This window comes from Stylophora pistillata, chromosome 6 (genome assembly GCF_964205215.1).
Source record: "Stylophora pistillata chromosome 6, jaStyPist1.2, whole genome shotgun sequence".
NCBI lineage: Eukaryota > Metazoa > Cnidaria > Anthozoa > Scleractinia > Pocilloporidae > Stylophora > Stylophora pistillata.
The window spans coordinates 21,537,988-21,555,738 of NC_142524.1; the positions used below are offsets into that span (position 1 = coordinate 21,537,988).

Below are 17,751 nucleotides of genomic sequence, written 5' to 3' on the forward strand. Positions count from 1 at the left end.
CTTTTCCTTTGACTTACATGTTCTTTTCATAAGCCTCCTTGCAACTCAAAACTGCAAAAAAAATGTATTGAAACGGTGTCAAAAGTTTACGATGATTATAATCTACTTTCTATGACTTTGAGTCGTAAACATGGCAAAATGAACCATTTTGGTGGTTTGAATTATGGATTTCATAACAGACACAGTTTCAGTTCCATATGGTTGTCGGGCAATCCCTTGATATCAGTGTGGGAGGCGTGTTAATATTCCTCTCTTTGGAGGTTTTTGAAAGCCTCCTTCATTTCCTTCATGTTAAACTGCCCTTTAAAATGAATTTCTCGGATGGTTTTAATGAAATTACTTCCCATCAGCAATTAGGGACTTGTCCTTATTTTTCCTCTGGGAGAAGGGAGGTGGCAGGGGGGTTTGGAGGATTTTGGTTTGTCACGATAGAATTTACTTGATCCTCCCATAAGGCTCTGCTGTATTTTCTGGACCCCCCTTAAGAAACGAGCAAAAACTTTTTGAATCTTTAGAAAAAGTAGCACTGCTTATATAATTAGGCTTCGTTTGTGTTTCAGTTTTGAAAAGCATAGTTTTCAAAAACGAGCATAATTTTGAGCATAATTGGGAATAAAGAACCTCTTTTTTCGAGCAAAATCTAACCCATTTGGTTGGTGACGAGTGATGCCCTTCCGCCCCTGAAAAGCAGGGCAAAGCCCTTCAACCTCCCCCCCTCCTCGCCCTCACCCGTGACAAGTGAAGACTGGTCCCTTAATATTTTTCTTTCGAATTACCCGATGTATTGCAATCCTCTCCATAATATCCAGGGCGACAAATGCATTGGTAAGATCCCTTGCTATTTTTGTACTCTTGAGTGGGTTTGCAATTGTTTGTAGCCTCAGCACACTCGTCAATATCTGGAAACGAATTCACAGCCTCAGCACCGTGTCAAGTTCAGTTCAATAATTAATTTTGAGCGTTTTGTTGACTCGTGCCGGAGTAGCCATCATAACTTGTATCATACAAAGATACGTCTATTTGAGCAACCAGACAATTTTGATTTATTTACATGTGCAAGGAGTGGCAAAAGTAGTTTTCATGCCTCCCTTGAGTTGGTGGTCCACAAACCTCTATTCAAAGTGTTCCGCTGGTGACCATTTTGTTAACAACAACATCACTAACTCCAGCACCAAGCAACATTGAAACAGGAGAGAGAGAGGGACACAAATTAGAGTTACAGGAAAAAATTCAAAAGGAATAGGCTTGCCTAAAGCAGTTTCGTCAATCTTCCTAACTATAGGTTTGTATGTTCATGTATAAATTTAAAGTAATCATACCTTCATTACGATGACGATCCACGAAATATATGTAACAAAGACGTTTCTTAAATACCTGTTTCGCACCTCGCACCCTTGAATCCAGCAGGACACAAACAGCGATATCCTTTATCGGTAAACCACTTTGACAAAGGGCGCTGTTCTTGCAAGGATTTTTAACACAAGCAAGATTTTTTTCTTCCCAACATCTAGTTTTATATTTTTATGTATGAATTTTATGTTTTAATACCCTCATTACATCGACGAACCATAAATAATAAAGACGTTTCTTGATTACCTGTTTCGCACCTCGTACCCATGAATCCAGTAGGACACAGACAGCGATATCCTTGATCGGTAAAACCACTTTGACAAAAGGCGTTGTTCTTGCAAGAATTTTTAACACAAGCACTCTAGAACAAATCAAGACCATAAAAGAGAAAATAGGCGGCTTTTTTTTCTGGCTGATTGCATCACAGGCTTTTTTTTTACAGATATCAATCAATAGGTGTAATGAGACTTGTAGCCGGCTGTTAAGAGAACAAACCTGAAAACATTTAGTTGAATAAATTGGGTGTGACTAGATATTGTTATAAAGTGTTCATTGAGAACTCCACTGGCTAAATTGCAGTTACCTTAGATGCATGGTAGAAGAAGTTTTTCTCCTTAACCCAATCGCCTTCGTATCCTTCGTGTGTGACATTATTCAATTCACATTTGTAATTTCCATTTCCATCCGCATGTTTCTCAAGATTGATGCTGACACAGTTGGGTTCCATATAACACATAGTTTCGCAGAACTCCTGTACCATAACTTTAGCGATGCGGATCACATGGTTTTGAAGACGTTTCCCGTCAAAAGCTCCTTCAGGACCGAACTCCAAATGACGGCATTGGTCTGCATCAGAGAACTCTTAAGATATGAAGAGTTTCAGTAATGCGTTTTAGATGAACAACGATAAAGTATGCATTTTAAAGGGTAAGAGGTCTATCTATATGGAAATCACCTCTCACAACATCCTTATTTTTCGTATTATTGTTTTGGGCTCTGCTCCCACTACACAGGTTAAATTTAGAGACGCCCTTATACACTATTAACGAAAGGTAAAGTTCATTTCGGCACTGAAGACGGATACATGATTTCCGCACTCGTTGAAATACTTAACAGCAAAATAAAACTCTAAAGCGTTTTTTTGGCATATTGCGTTTTTACGCCATTTTGGAAATGCCGCAACCTAATCGCTGGAATAACAGTACCTGCGTTGCACACAATCCAGAATAAATTAAATATTACGGGAAAGGTAAGTTCTGTGGAGTTGAAATCGAAGAATATACAGCGTCATGGTGTAAAAGTAGCTGATTTGCAGCCATTCTAGACTTAACGATGTACTGGTAAATATTTTTTTTCGGCAAACTGAAAATTTTACCTGTGAGTTTGCTCAAAATGTGACCCATTTGCTAAAGCGTTCTAACAGTTAAAAGCGTTTCCTATAGTCGGTTCTAACACTGATCTTACTATCTCTTTAGGATTTCAGCATTTTTATTGGGTCTAAAGAAGGATAAATCGTTATTACAAAAGTTTCAAAACTAGCTGGCCTGATTTCGAGTAAGGAATTTTTGTGACAGCACAAAAAGTAGGAATGTCATCGTTTTTCCCAACAAAATTTTAACATTTTTCCTTTCCGCGCCTTTCCTTTCAAACTTGAATAAAAAAAAGGTATGGATTGTTGCCAGTAGTATATTAGATCGATCCCGACAGCTGCAAACATCATTTCCATAGCCTGTGCACCATCATAGAACCAAATTATTTCAGAGGAAACAGACATAAACATCTACCGTAATAAGTAAAGAAACAAATTGCAAACAAACACAAATTAAAGTCAAAGCCAAAGCTTAATTAAAAATGCCAAAAACAGGAAAACGATTACTGTTGTTAAGACGTTGATATGACTTTCGCCGATAATAACCTTGTGATCCGACAACCCTGAGTTTCATGACGCAATGTTTCATCAAAAGGACGCAAACAAAAACATTGTACATGGCCGAATCGTTCAACACTTATACGATTCACTTACTTCAACTCAACGGAAAATTCAGTTGAAGCTTATTGATTATCTCTGTCACTGATATGTCATCTTCAACCAATAGAATGATGGTTGCGGTTTTTATTAATCATGGTTTCCCTCGTATTTCAGCTGTTAGCATAAGGACTATCATTATTGATAACTCATGCGAAAAACCTCGACTGTAGTTTCTCCTAGGTGACATGGTATTTTTATCTATGAAATATTTTATAAGGGAGAAATTGGTCGACAAAGCCCTAGTTCAAGGCAGGCGAGACTTGTATTATGAAAACCCTGACCTGCATACCTAATGATCTATGTTGACACATAATATCTAGTGCTCTGCAAAGTTTAACGAATGTATGCATATTGCGATCGGCGTTTTGCAAACATCGCTCTAAATTTCTTAGAGTATTTTTTCCTTGTGAAAAATTTTGTGAATTCGATTTTCTTCTAAGCATTTCTATGCTCCTCAAGTGAGATATCCTAATACTCATTATGAATATTACCTCTGGAGAGGAGATAAAACCATTTTTAAGTATCTGAACGGGTTAGGCTCAGTCTTCAGTAGAAATATATGATACTCCTCTGAGATAAAACAGTTGGGAGATTCCCACGTTTTCATTAAATCAACAACAGGTCAGCACAGGATGTTATGTATATGAGCACGATCCTTCGCAGTAAAGCACTATTTGAGCAATAGTGAAAATCAGACCTGAAAAAAATTTCAGGCCTGTACGGGATTCGAACCACTGACCTCTGCGATACTAGTGCAGCGCTCTTACCAATTGAGCTAACAAGCCAACTGAGAGCAGGCCATCAAATTAATTCGACATAAACCCGTAGATGATAAATCAAACAACAACAAACATATGAAACATATGTGTGAACTGCGGTTATGAGACGTATATGAGCACGATCCTTCGCAGTAAAGCACTATTTGAGCAATAGTGAAAATCAGACCTGAAAAAAATTTCAGGCCTGTACGGGATTCGAACCACTGACCTCTGCGATACTAGTGCAACGCTCTTACCAATTGAGCTAACAAGCCAACTGAGAGCAGGCCATCAAATTAATTCGACATAAACCCGTAGATGATACATACCCCTCTGCGATACTAGTGCGCTGCACTAGTATCGCAGAGGTCAGTGGTTCGAATCCCGTACAGGCCTGAAATTTTTTTCAGGTCTGATTTTCACTATTGCTCAAATAGTGCTTTACTGCGAAGGATCGTGCTCATATACGTCTCATAACCGCAGTTCACACATATGTTTCATATGTTTGTTGTTGTTACAGGATGTTATCTCAGAGAAAAACTACTTGAGATTTTGAAATGTGACGTAGATTCTTTTCTTATCTCTTTTTGTTTTGTGTTGTCCTGTTTTTTTCTTTTTCAAAACGGTAACGAATTATCATTAACGTTATTTAAATTTTTCAGGCGCAATCCATGTGAATCCTCGCCATCCCTCACCAATATCCTTCTTCATAAGTTTCACCCATTTTTTTTTTAAAGCAATAATTGAAAGGTTTCTTTAACTCTCTCTGGATGCAATTCACCACGAAGCAAAAGTGACCCAAAGAACTTAAAGGTGCACTGTGATATTGAATAGCGGTAATTAACGAATAGTAATGACAATTGTAACAAAGACTGGCAAAATAACGGGTGAGAGCTTATGGCGATTTCTTATAAGACTTGCTTGTTTGATGAGAGGTGTAGCAATGGTTGTAGCAAAGACGCAAGGAATCGATAAGCACAAATCAAAAACCCCGCCTTCCAATCAAAAACTCAGTCAGAGTAAGAATCGGCTTCAGGTGAGAAGCGGAGAATTAAATACGATGGAAATAAAATAGCGTTGCTGAGTAGCATTTAACTGAAGGAGATCTACGATTATCGTTTATAATCTTAAGGTATTTTTTAAATCTCTAGGAACTGCTTCGCGTAGAGAACGAAGGGGCCTGTAAGTAACATTAATGCTTTTGTGGGGTTTAACGAATAGTCGTTTTTAAAAACGTTTGTATCTTTCACGGAGACAATTTTAGGCAGCAGTTTTTAAAGGGAAACTCTGAGGTCGATTTCCTGTCATCTCTTGCGAAACAGCTGCTCATACTGTAATCGCACGCAAAGAGGGTGACGAACATGATTTCCATTGATCTATAACCATTTTCAGCTCTTTTTCTCCAGGAAATTATTGTAAGTCTGAACACATTTTCTGAACCATAGAGAATAAATAATTTTTTCACGTTGCTATAATACAGAAGAAGTCTTGTTAATTCCTTGCTACGTTTAAGGCCAGTCCTATAGAAACTATAACGAAACTAACCTTGCGATTTGGGTATCATACAGCAGAGCTGCAATAACGGAAGAACGATAAAAACAAAGTACATGGCAAACGTCGCTGGAGAAATTTCCTGGTGTTGTGCACGAAAAACGGAGCTTTTGAACGTTTTTTGACTCGACGTATGATTAAGTAACGTAGTCTTTGATAAATAATGATTTTCACAAAATAATAATTTATGAAGCAACTGAAACTCAGATGTCATCCTTACTACGTCGGCCGGTAATAGTTTTATTAATTGTGAACCATGACTGTCACAGTTTTCCTATTTACTCAGCACTTCTGACTCTCTGATTGGCTGAGTTGTTTTTATTCTGAATTGTTTACTCTAAAGATATGATTTTTTTTTGTCTTTTTTCTTTTTTTTTTTTTAATTAAAATAAAGCTGCATAATCCTGCATGTCAATTCTGACGAGTTATTTAAAAACTCAGGGGTAATGCAAATGCCTTAGGCGTCTGATATGTAAACCCATAAGAAATAAACTAAGAAGGCTTTTGTTTTTGGCCATTATGATAACCAATTTAATCAAATTTTCGTGTCCTTTGATAAAACGTCTGTTTTGTACTTGGATTAATTGTAGCTAATGGAAAATTTTTCAGAAGACAATTCTTATCTTACACATACCAGAGTTAATATTAACTCTGTACATACATACATACATACATACATACATACATACATACATACATACATACATACTTTATTGACTTTCCCCAAGGGGGCTTTTCAGCGACAATGTTATAAACATAATCCTATTACAATTAAAAAAACCCTATTTACAATTAAAAATGTTTTAAAATCTGAATGTTCTAAAGGAAAAATAAAAGTATACAAAGATACAAATAAAATTACAACTCTTTGAGTAATTTGGTCCTTAAACGTTTTTTAAAGACATTAACGGAGTTGCACAGTTTAGAGGAATTATCCAAAGAGTTCCATAAGTTTACAGTTCTATAGAAAAATGTTCTCTGACCGTTAGCTGTTCTAAAGAATGGAATTTGCAAAAGCTGCGAATTTCTGGTGCTACGTCGACTAACCTCGGCTCGCTTTATGAATTTTGATGAGAGGTTATCTGGAGCCTGACCAGTCATGCATCTAAAGGCCATCGTAGCGTTCCGGTAGTAAAGCTGGCTTTGAACTGCCAGCCAATTTAGTTCCTTGCGAATTGGTGTAACGTGGTCAAATTTACGCGCACCGCTAACAATGCGGCATGCGAAGTTCTGCACCGCCTGTAAGTTGTTAACATTACATTTTGAGGTATTTGACCAAACATTGAAACAATAAAATAACTTGCTGAAAACTAAGGAATTAAGAATCATCAAAAGTGTACGTTTGTCGAAAACATGCTTGACACGGTTTATTTGGCCGAGGCGGGACATGCACGAGGAAGCGGTCTTAATTATGTCTTCATCGTAAGTTAAATTAGAATCCAAAATCACACCAAGGTCTTTGGCGCTGTCTGCGGGGACGATGTCCTCACCCATAAAGGAAAGGGAGCGAAATTGCAATTTTGCACGCATCTGCCTGCTGCCAAATATCATCAGCTTAGTTTTGCCAGGGTTAAGTAACAATTGGTTGTTGGAACACCATTCTCCTATTTTAAACAAGTCGTCTTCCAAATCAGCAATTGCATCCAGGTTGTCTTTAAGTTCGAAGGGAGTGATTAGTTTCGTATCATCTGCATAATTCTGAGTGCTGCATTTCTGTGGGATCGATGGAAGATCGTTCGTATATATGCTAAATAGCAGTGGGCCTAAGATACTTCCTTGAGGGACGCCGTTGGTTAGAGACAAAGGCTCAGATAGCGTTGAATGGATTCGCACTACGTCTGTCCTGTTGCTTAGGTAACTACGAAACCATTGGAGAGCGTCACTGGAAATTCCTACATCTTGCAATTTTAAAATTAACGTGTCGTGATTGACGCTATCGAAGGCTTTGCTCATATCTAATAGAACAACTGCCTTTAACTTCCGTTTGTCAATGGCGTTAAGAATTGTGTCAGTTGTTTCAATCACAGACGTTTTGCACGAATGCCATCTCTTGTTACCACTTTGGCTCTTTGATAGGGTGTCATTCGATTGTAGATACGAGGTGAGCTGATTATGTACTACCCTTTCGCAAACCTTTGATAAGACTGGTATAAGTGAGATGGGTCTATTATTGTTTGCCTGTTCCTAGTCGCCCTCTTTTGGGATTGGTGTAACCACAGCTGTTTTCCATTTTGATGGAAAAACACAGTTTTGAAAGGATGCATTAACAATAGACGTTATTGGGTGAACAATTGGATTAAGACAATCCTTGCTGACACGAATCGGGATTTTGTCTATCCCTGGGGCCTTGTTTGAAGACATCGCTGCTATTATACGTTCTATTTGTTTATAATCAATGGTACTCAGTGTGAACTGGTCAGAGAGAGCATATTGTCTAGGTACAAAATAATTCTGATTAAGTGTTAGGCTGCATTTATTAGCCAGGGACGTAATTTTGTCAACAATGCTCTGACCAACAGATACGAAAAACTGATCAAATTCGTCTGCAACAGCTTTGTCGCTCTTACTGTATGTTCGCTGAGATGTAGATTTACTGGGGATGCACTGGCGAATTGCTTTCCAGATATTATTGGTGTTATTTGGATTCCTCTGGATTTGTTCGGCAACAAACTCCTGTTCAGCAATTCTGATTTCCCTCTTTACTTCTTGTCTGAAATATCTGTAGGCAGTCCAAGAGAGCGGATCATTTGCTTTCTTTGCTTTCTCACGCCAATCCTCCCTGGTCTTCATCAATCCGTGGATGTTGTCTGTTACGCATGGATTTGGTTTACAGCGTGCTTTAAAGGTTTTAACTGGAGCATGGCTGTCGAGTATCTCAGTAATCAGCGAATCAAGTGCATAAAGTTTGTCCTCGACATCGTCGAAAACATCAACTATGGACCATGGTGCCAGTGATACGTCGTTGCTAAAATCAACAGGACTGTAGTGTTTAAAACTTCTGGTTGTAATATAGACGGGTTAGGAGCGCACCTTCTTCAATTTTAAGGTGACATAAACCAAGTCATGGTCGCTAATCGAGCTTTCCATAACCGTGGCCGTTTCAACTTGTCTCGTGTCCGATGCAAGGATAACATCTAGAATTGATTTCGAAGTCTCTGTAACTCGTGTTGATCAATATTGACAAGTTATAGGAACGGCAGAAATTAACAAGGGAATTAGCTCCAGGATCGTTGCTACTCTCAAGTCTGTAGTTCAAATCTCTCAATAGATAAATTGGAACATTGAACGACGAGGCATAAATAAAGTTCTCTGTGAGATCTGAGTCGAAACAAGATAACGATGTGTCCGGTGGTCTATGGGTTTTACAGACAATGAAAGACTTCATGTTACTGACGTGGATTTTTAGCCACAGTTGGTGAGAGCCAGAGGACGTGATAAGAGATATATCACTCAAGTACTGCGTCCTGTAATTTCGTGAGACATAAGCACATACTCCACCGCCAATCTTCGCCTGTCGGTCGATACGGTAGATAACATAGCCAGGAATTCTATTTCCAAATCCGTAACTGAACTGTTGAGCCATGTTTCGGATATGGTAAATATGTCAAACTTATTTTCCAGTACCGCTTCCTTTACAGGAACGAAATGCTCACGGCATTTAAGCGAGCGAACTTTAAGATGTGCAATCTTCACATTGCCATTTGACTTTTCAAACTTGTTTCTAATAGAGCTGTTTGCTGGTCCAGGATTAAGTTCAACATCATGTAACAGTTGTATAACAGGTCTAAAAGTCGAGGTTGAATTGGCTTAATAGGCTGTAGTAACGTTTGCTCGTTTCACTCTAATAGTGACATTCACGTGTGCCCGCCATTTTGTACAGAGTCTCGAATCCCAGTTTGCCACTTTAACCGACGTAGAGTGCGAGAAACGTAGACCAAAGTACTCATTGATAAAAGAGTAGTCTTGGTTATCTTTCCTCGAGGTACGAACAAGACACAAGAGGAGCACAAGTCCAATAACTCGGAAGCTCAGAATCACACATCCGCCCTCCATTATGATCTGCAAATTATCTTATGCCATAACAGAGAAAACGCTTATGTTGTTAAGACGTTGATAGGATTTTTAGCGCTACTAACCCTGTGAATCGACAACCCTGAGTTTCATGACGCAACGTTCCATCAAAAGAACGCAGGTAAAAACGGTACGCGAATCGTTCAATACTTATTCGATTCATTTACTTTTGCTCAACGGAAAATGCCGTTCAAGCATATTAATTATCCTTGTCACTGTGTCACCTTCCACCAGTAGAATGGTAGCTGCGGTATGACAGTTTTTATTAATCGTGGTTTAGTTAGTATTTTAGCTGTTAGCACAGGAACTATCATCATTAATGAGTCACGCGAAAAACCTTGATTGAAGTTTCTTCTGGGTGACATGGTATTTTTATCCATGTACTGCTTTATAGGGGAGAAATTGATCGGGGAGGGCTTTGGTTCAAGGCAGGCAAGACTTGTATTTTGAAAAACCTGACCTGCGTACATAGTGATTTATTTTGACGCATACTATCTGGTGCTCTGCAAAGTGTAATAAATGCATGCATATTGCGATCGGCGTTTCGTAAACAATGCTCAGAATTGCTCAGAGTATTTTTTCTATAGGAAAATTTGGTGAATTCAATTTCTTTTAAGCATTTTTATGTCCTTCAACTGAGATATCGAATACTCACTATAGAGATTACCTTTGTGGGAGATTAGTGGGTTGCAGCTTAATCTATGGTAGTAATAAATAATGCTATTGCTGATATAAACCCGTTGGAAGATTCCAACCCATTTTTTTGTCTGCCAAAATGCGTGAAATACTGGAAAAAAACAAAGATTCCCCAAAAATTTAGATTGCAACGGAATCGAACAAAGAACACTTTAGACTGTTTGTAAATATGTGTTGTTTTCATTAGAAAAATATTTGGTCACATTTACTGTATTTTTATTTTTTTATTTTCAAGCGACGTTCAAATAATGGTTGTCTAAACCTCGTGAAACTGACGTGAGAGCCACAAAACGATTTTGCCGCCGTTCGCGAAAAATAAAAATGCAATTGAACTAAAAGTATTTTTTCTAGAAATAGTTCATCCAGACCTATATTCTGGCAAAGTCTAGGGATTTTTCGATTTTTTCAAATTGAACACCTCCGGGCGATATTTACGGACAGCCGCTCTTAAAAGCCTTTGCTATAGTCATTTCTAACACTGAACTTAATATCATTCAGGATTTTAATTCGACCTAAATAAGGAGAAATCCTTAAAAAACGAAAACTAACGAGATGAATGTCTCTTGGGGAATCTTGGTGACAAAACAAAAAGCAGGGATGTCATCGTTTTTAAAAACAGCCTCTCATTTCAAGCCGAATTAAAAATAGCTTGGATGGATTGTTAGTAAAGTCGACCCAGGGATGGAAGTGACCGAAATTTGTGAGACCAATGCAGAGAGTTAGCTGCAAAGATTCTATAGCCTCTGCAAGATCATAAAACCAAATCTTTTCAAAGGCAACAGACTTAAAGATCTCGCGTAATTAGTGAAAAACCAAAAACCAAACAAGCACAAAATCAAGCCAGAGCCATAGTTTAAGTTGATATGTCCATAACAGGGAAAGCGCTATATTGTTAAGATATAGTTGTTAAGTTCGTAAATTTCTGAGTTTCTTCACAAAAAATACCTTTCGAATTCTTCGTGTCTTAATAATTTTCGGCCGCTTCTTTTAATTTCGTAACTTCTTCAAGGGTCGCCGTCTTAAATCTCGACGCCATCTTGGCTGTGATCGAGATACAAGAGATGTTACCATAGCAATTTCGTAATTTCACATGTGAAATTAGAAATTAACCCTGAGATTTCGCGCCAAAATTAAGGAGTAATTTGTCACCTATGATATTAATGATAAAATTTCAATGTCGTCTAACTACTTTTCTTCGTTCTATCTATCCAATAAACTTGGATCATTTTTCGCCAGCCATCGCGACTCTTCGTCGTCAAAAAAAATATTTAAATTGCCAGCCATTTTTTTCGTGACTTTAATCCAATTCGTCACTTGCGCGATAGGAGAAAACCCGTCTAACCGGTTCTCCAGAGTACAAATACCATAATATGTTTTTGCTCGTTTTGGGCGTTATTTGTTAACTACGAAGCACTGTTGGATATAAATGCCCTTCTTTTGCGCAGAGAACAGGGAAAATAATATTTCGTTCAATAGTTGGGAAGCCACATTCACGTATGTTAATTAAAAACAATACGTTAATTTGCGTCATGTAGTCTGAAACGTACAGTTATCTGACTTTCCGTATAGGCCTGACAAAGTAGAGGTTCGCTCTCTGGAGGCAATTATTTCCCTGTATCCAATATCCACCTGTCTTAACTTCCTCACATTGTCTGCTTTATTTAGCCAAGCAGAGCGCTATGATCTGCCATTTGTTGATGGGATTTAACTTTTTCGGCAGAATTTTTGCAGAAAAAATTCTTCAACCTCGTTTGCAAAGAAGGGTTTCATGACACAACGCCATTTGAAAGTGGTGATCTCATCCACATGAACCAATTAAGAACATTCCTTTTGCTCGTAAACGTTTCATCCAACGTTTATCCTTTTCTAGCTGTATTGTTATTTCAAAATACGAAATGTGTTTTTTTTCTAACATTTTTACCTTTTTCAACACAATTTTAAGCTTTAAAGGGGTATAAATAGGTTTGTTTAAGCTGGCAATTAAAACTGAGGAGACTGAACTGTAGGTAAAAACGACTAGCTAACCCGCAAAAAAGAACTGGTAAACCATATTTCCGTGGGTGGAATGAAAATTGCTTGAATTTACCTTGTGATGTCGCAATCACGATTACCACAGAGCATGATAGAAATACGCAGATACGAAGAGAACGCATGGCACAAACGTTTTTCATGACTCATTTAAATTATGCTCAACTTTACAAGTAATTGAGGTCTAGTAGTGTCTTGTTTGTCATCGATACCCAATTTCTAATCAGCCAATAAAAGCTATTAAACCTGATTGTCAACAACTTTCATTGTTTTTTTATTTCTTTTCTTATTTCTTTATTATTTATTTGTTTACCGTTTTCTTTAACTTTTTTTTATCTCTCTCTCTCTCTCTCTCTCTCTCTCTCTCTCTCTCTCTCTCTATCTCTCTCTCTCTCTCTCTCTCTCTCTCTCTCTCTCTCTCTCTATCTCTCTCTCTCTCTCTCTGTCTCTGTCTCTGTCTCTGTCTCTGTCTCTCTCTCTCTCTCTCTCTCTCTCTCTCTCTCTCTCTCTCTCTCTCTCTCTCTCCCTCTCTCTCTCTGTCTCTCTCTGTCTCTCTCTCTTTCTCTCTCTCTCTCTCTCTCTCTCTCTCTCTCTCTCTCTCTCTCTCTCTCTCTCTCTCTCTCTCTCTCTCTCTCTCTCTCTCTCTCTCTCTCCCTCTCTCTCTCTCTCTCCCTCTCTCTCTCTTTTCTCCATCCATATTTTGGATAAAACGTTTCGATTATTAAACTATTTACAGGATATATTCATAGATATATTATATTTCTTCAGTTTTCCCTTACGTCGTGTTCGTGCTTATAGTTAAGTGCAATCATCAGATGCCGTATCAAGTAAGCAAATATGATGGTTTCATTCTCCCTGCTAATTCTACCGATGAATTATTTTTTTTTGGCAGTTTTCCTCAAGATTTTTCTACGATTCTCCGACTTCTTCCTGAGCTGTTATTTGCGGAATTAATTTTATAAACGTTTTCAAATAAGTTTCCCGCTTTAACAAAACTGATAACTTTATCCACGCGAAGTGTTCATATATTGTCTGCCACAAAGGAAATTTTAGATAGAACATCACCTATAATGCAATTTTGAATAAACCTTTTTTCGAATAAGATGCAGCTGCAATGAAATAACTAACAAACACCAGGTTTTGCATAATGATGGCAGTAGCTTTTCTCGCCCCCATAACCCTCTGCTTCTTCTTAAAGAGCGCAGGGCCCAAGATACATAGTAGTGCAAAATGATTTTCAAGTACTACCCCCACTAACTCAGCGTCTTATTTCATTGAAAGCATCAATATACATTATTGCTTAATTATTACCCTAGAGAGCAAGTATCTTTGTCTTCGATGTGGATGTTTTTTCATATTGTTTTTACATTTTTTTTCAAGATGCTGCAAAGAATTAATTAGTCTTTATCCTTTCCATAATACCAACTAGTTGCAGTTGTCTCATAAGATGTCGATGACAGTGTCATAGTGGTCAGGCGCCTTCAGAGCTAGTTGACTAAGGGTATTACATTAAACCTACGAGGTACCTGTAATAAATTTGCAAAAAGTAATAACAGCAATGATTCAACAATTTTTTGTCAGCTGTCCCAAAGAACCAAATTAAATCAGGTTTTTATTCCCCATTGATAAAGGTTCAGCAGCTAACTTCTTGGCTTCTGAGTTAACAAGTTAGCATGTCTCTCGGAAATTGTTATGAAACCTCAGAAATTGATGGGTTGTCAATAATTAATCTCAAGCATCGTTATTTGCCAGCCGGGGTGGGGGCAGGGGTAAGGAAGTTCCTGGGGTAGAATTGATTTTGGAACCCACAAATCCTGACATGGCGAAAACCAAAATCTCTTCATTGAGCAAACATGCTTACGCAACAAATGATATGAATAAAGAATAACTTCGTAATGAATACATGTATTTCAAGATAATTACGAGGCAAAAATGTTTGAAAACAGTTGTCTGAACTTAACATAAAACCGCTCGCTTCTAAGTTCGCTCCCTACCAGTCGGGTAAGACATCCTGCTCAAAAGACCGAGACCGCAAGACCCATTTCCCGTTTAGAAATTCATATTTTTTAATTAATGAAATTGTTGCAAAGCGTCCTCCCTCCTTCTGAAAATCAAATTTGCATTTAACTTAGCTCAATTGCTTCTGGGGTCAACGGTTATCAAGGTTGAGGTCCATGCCCAAAGAAGCACCCATTACACGGATATGAGCGCACACATTTCAAAGCCAAAAGTCGAACAGTTGAAGTACAATCCTTTGCATGACTTTTGGGCTGAGGGTGATAGCTCGCTCAGAAGGCTTCCACTTCAATGACAAAAATTACAATTTCCTTGATTGACATTGGTTAAAAAAAAATCCTATTTTCACTAACTCGCTTGCCAATTTGTTACCGTACAGTTTGTTATCGGACATTTCAATAAGCCAAACTGAATTCAAAGCTGTAGTTTAAAACAACCAATCACAGCCTAATTTTTTAAATGTCAATCGTCTCTTTCTTTCAAAACTTGACTATTTTTCTCGCAAATTGTAATTTTTATGATTAACTGGTAACAAGATTTCGGAATTGGACTTCACTCAGTCCTATTATTATTGAGAAACAAAATAATTTGTTTTTGTAGTTGTTGTTGTCGAAAGGGACCGACTGTTCATCAGAGAGAGAGCTGCCATGGAAGATTGTTCATTTCAAGGAACTTTTTGAAGAAAACTGTGAGATTGTGTCCGTTTCCTACCATTTTTATGTTTATTCGCATATTTTTACGTAACTGGCCTTGCTTTGTGTGTGTATGTGTGTGTGCTCTTTCGCATTAATATTCTAAGTGTTCTATTGTAGGCTGTTTCCAATTCCAAGCGCACTTATTTGTCATATAAACCAAAAGCTGTTTGGAAAATGTCTAAGTATTCTTTACATTTTAGAGACCTAAAGTAAATTTATATTATCACCGACGAAATAAGTTTAGCTTAGCACCTATCATACATTAGGAAATATTAGCTATACTCGTCGATTGTCTAATTCAAGCATACAACGGTAAGCTTCGCTAATCTAAAAAAGATCATTTAACAACACCGTACCCTACATTTTGGCAACCAGAACTCGAAATTAAACTGTACCCTTAGACCTATTAAGCTCAAAGTTTAATATCAAACTTGATCAAACATCCCTCATTAGAAGAGCTACCTTTAATTGCTGATTACAGGAAAAAGGACCTAATTTCAAATTATCTGATAACTTAATTATCTATTCTATGACACTTAAGGTGTTTGTTTAATGACTGATTCATTTGTTCGTCGTGTTTGATTTACTCACTTATCTAGTCACCCATTAATTCATCTGTTTTCTTATTGGTACGATAATGAATAACAGGAGATTAAGGTTCCAGTAACACCATTTTATCATTACGTGGTATCTTTCCCAGGTGGTGCCTTTCTATTGTACCAAGATGCACCCCATTGCTCTGATATATCTTCCTCCTATATCCGATCCATGCCACCCTGAGGCTGTATTTCCACACGTATTTCCACAATCTTTAAACTGGAAAAATATTAAATTAAGGGCCAAAACACATGTACAATTTTTCGTATCTAATATCTTTTACTTTACTTCTCCTGAATTATTGTTTAAATATGATCATTGCATGTAGCTGTCTTAAAACATGAAACTGAAGCACTTTCTTTACCACAGTGTAAAAGTGAAGGGAACTTTTATTCTTTTGGAATTTCTCGGGGTCGCTGTATTTATCAGATGACAGAAGCTTGCACCATAGTTTTATCCCCAGGGCCAGGTTCACAGAAAGACACGAAGGACTCTGAAGGCATTTTAAGGTACACTCAATGTCGTCGTAAACCGAGAATATTCCAAACCAAGGCACATTCAAATAATGAAATTCGTTAACAGAAAACAGACCACTTCTTATTTCCGTGGCCTGGTGCGTCCGAGTGTCGGTTGCTGCTGGTCGAGCGAACAACATATCATTCGAAGGTGAATTTAAAGGAAAACATAAATAGAAGCCCTTTTGCAAAATTATCTGTTTCTCCATTACATTTACAGTTCATTGCGTGTGACGATATTTTCAACCCCATATTTTCCCTTACAATGCTAAGGATCGGTAACATGAATTATCATATGCATATAAATGGATAAATGCTAACCTTGTGGTATTACATCCGTAGAGGCTATTACAAGAGAATTTGGTGTGGATCAGCTGAGTTGATAAAGTAAATTGACCACCATGAAGCTGACATTTCGAACGTCAGCCTTTTGCATATTTATCCTCATATCTCCTCAGTATCTGCTGCCATTGCTTCCCGAATAAATGCCTTTCTTTTCCGCAGGGACTAGGGAAAATAGTTTTTTTTCAATGGTTGGGAAGCAACATTTATGCTAAGTAGACTTTTCAGACCATTAGGAAACGAAATTTATTTCACACATCTGCTTTCTGTGTAAACATTTTAACTTTTTCTTAGATAGTGTAAAAATAATATTTATAATACTTTCACCTACCCTCTCTAATGCGAACTGTGCATATTTTTACTCTCTAGAGGGTTAGGGTGCTAACATATCAAACCTGTAATCAGAATTTGAAGGGCTGTCTCGTGTGTCTAAATCGCTATACGTCATTTAGTTTGGAACTATTTCACACAGTTGTCGGACCATTCATTTAAGCCTGATAAAATAGTGTTTTGCTATCTAAAGGCAATTATTTTCCCTGTAACCAATGTCCACCTGTCTTGGCTGTCTATCATTTACTACTTTATTATCGCTTAGGGGCTCTGTTCTCACTGCATAGGTTAAATTTGAATTTCCTTTTTCACTCCTAACCAAACGTAAGGTTCTTTCAGGCTTTGAAGACGGATAGATGTTTTCCGCTCATATTGAAATCATTAACAGCGAGAGAAAAACCTGGATGCGCTTTTTGAGCATGTTGCTTTTTCACGTCATCTTGGACATGCTGGAACGTAGTCGGAGGAATAACAGGACCTACACTGCATAAAATCCAAAGTTATTGCAATCTTACACTGGAAAACTCGAACTGTTTACACACTTCACAAAAGTTGGCGAATTCTCTGTAAAATGTCTAGATTTCCTTTGTAAATTACGAACTCTGTAAATGCGCGCATTCAGAGATTTTGTAACTCCGTAAAAATTCTCAATTTTAACACATTTTTTTCACTGACTACATGAAATGTGTACACAATCTTACCAAAATATCTGTAAATTTGTTTCAAAATTTACAGAGAGATTTTAAGATAAAAACAACAAATGTCTATAAAAT

At 37.6% G+C, this 17,751-nt stretch overlaps 1 protein-coding gene across 1 annotated transcript in view; it reads right to left on the reverse strand.

The window, feature by feature from the left end:
• LOC148728766 (uncharacterized) overlaps positions 1 to 17,751 on the reverse strand; it is an 81,294-nt gene that overhangs the window by 3,918 nt on the left and 59,625 nt on the right. The window contains exons 2-5 of the mRNA XM_088763587.1: positions 1,934 to 2,211; positions 1,597 to 1,711; positions 777 to 899; positions 18 to 51 (exon numbers count right to left, since the gene is read on the reverse strand). Of these exons, the coding sequence (XP_088619713.1) occupies positions 18 to 51; positions 777 to 899; positions 1,597 to 1,711; positions 1,934 to 2,211 (550 nt within the window). The remainder of the gene's footprint in view (positions 1 to 17; positions 52 to 776; positions 900 to 1,596; positions 1,712 to 1,933; positions 2,212 to 17,751) is intronic.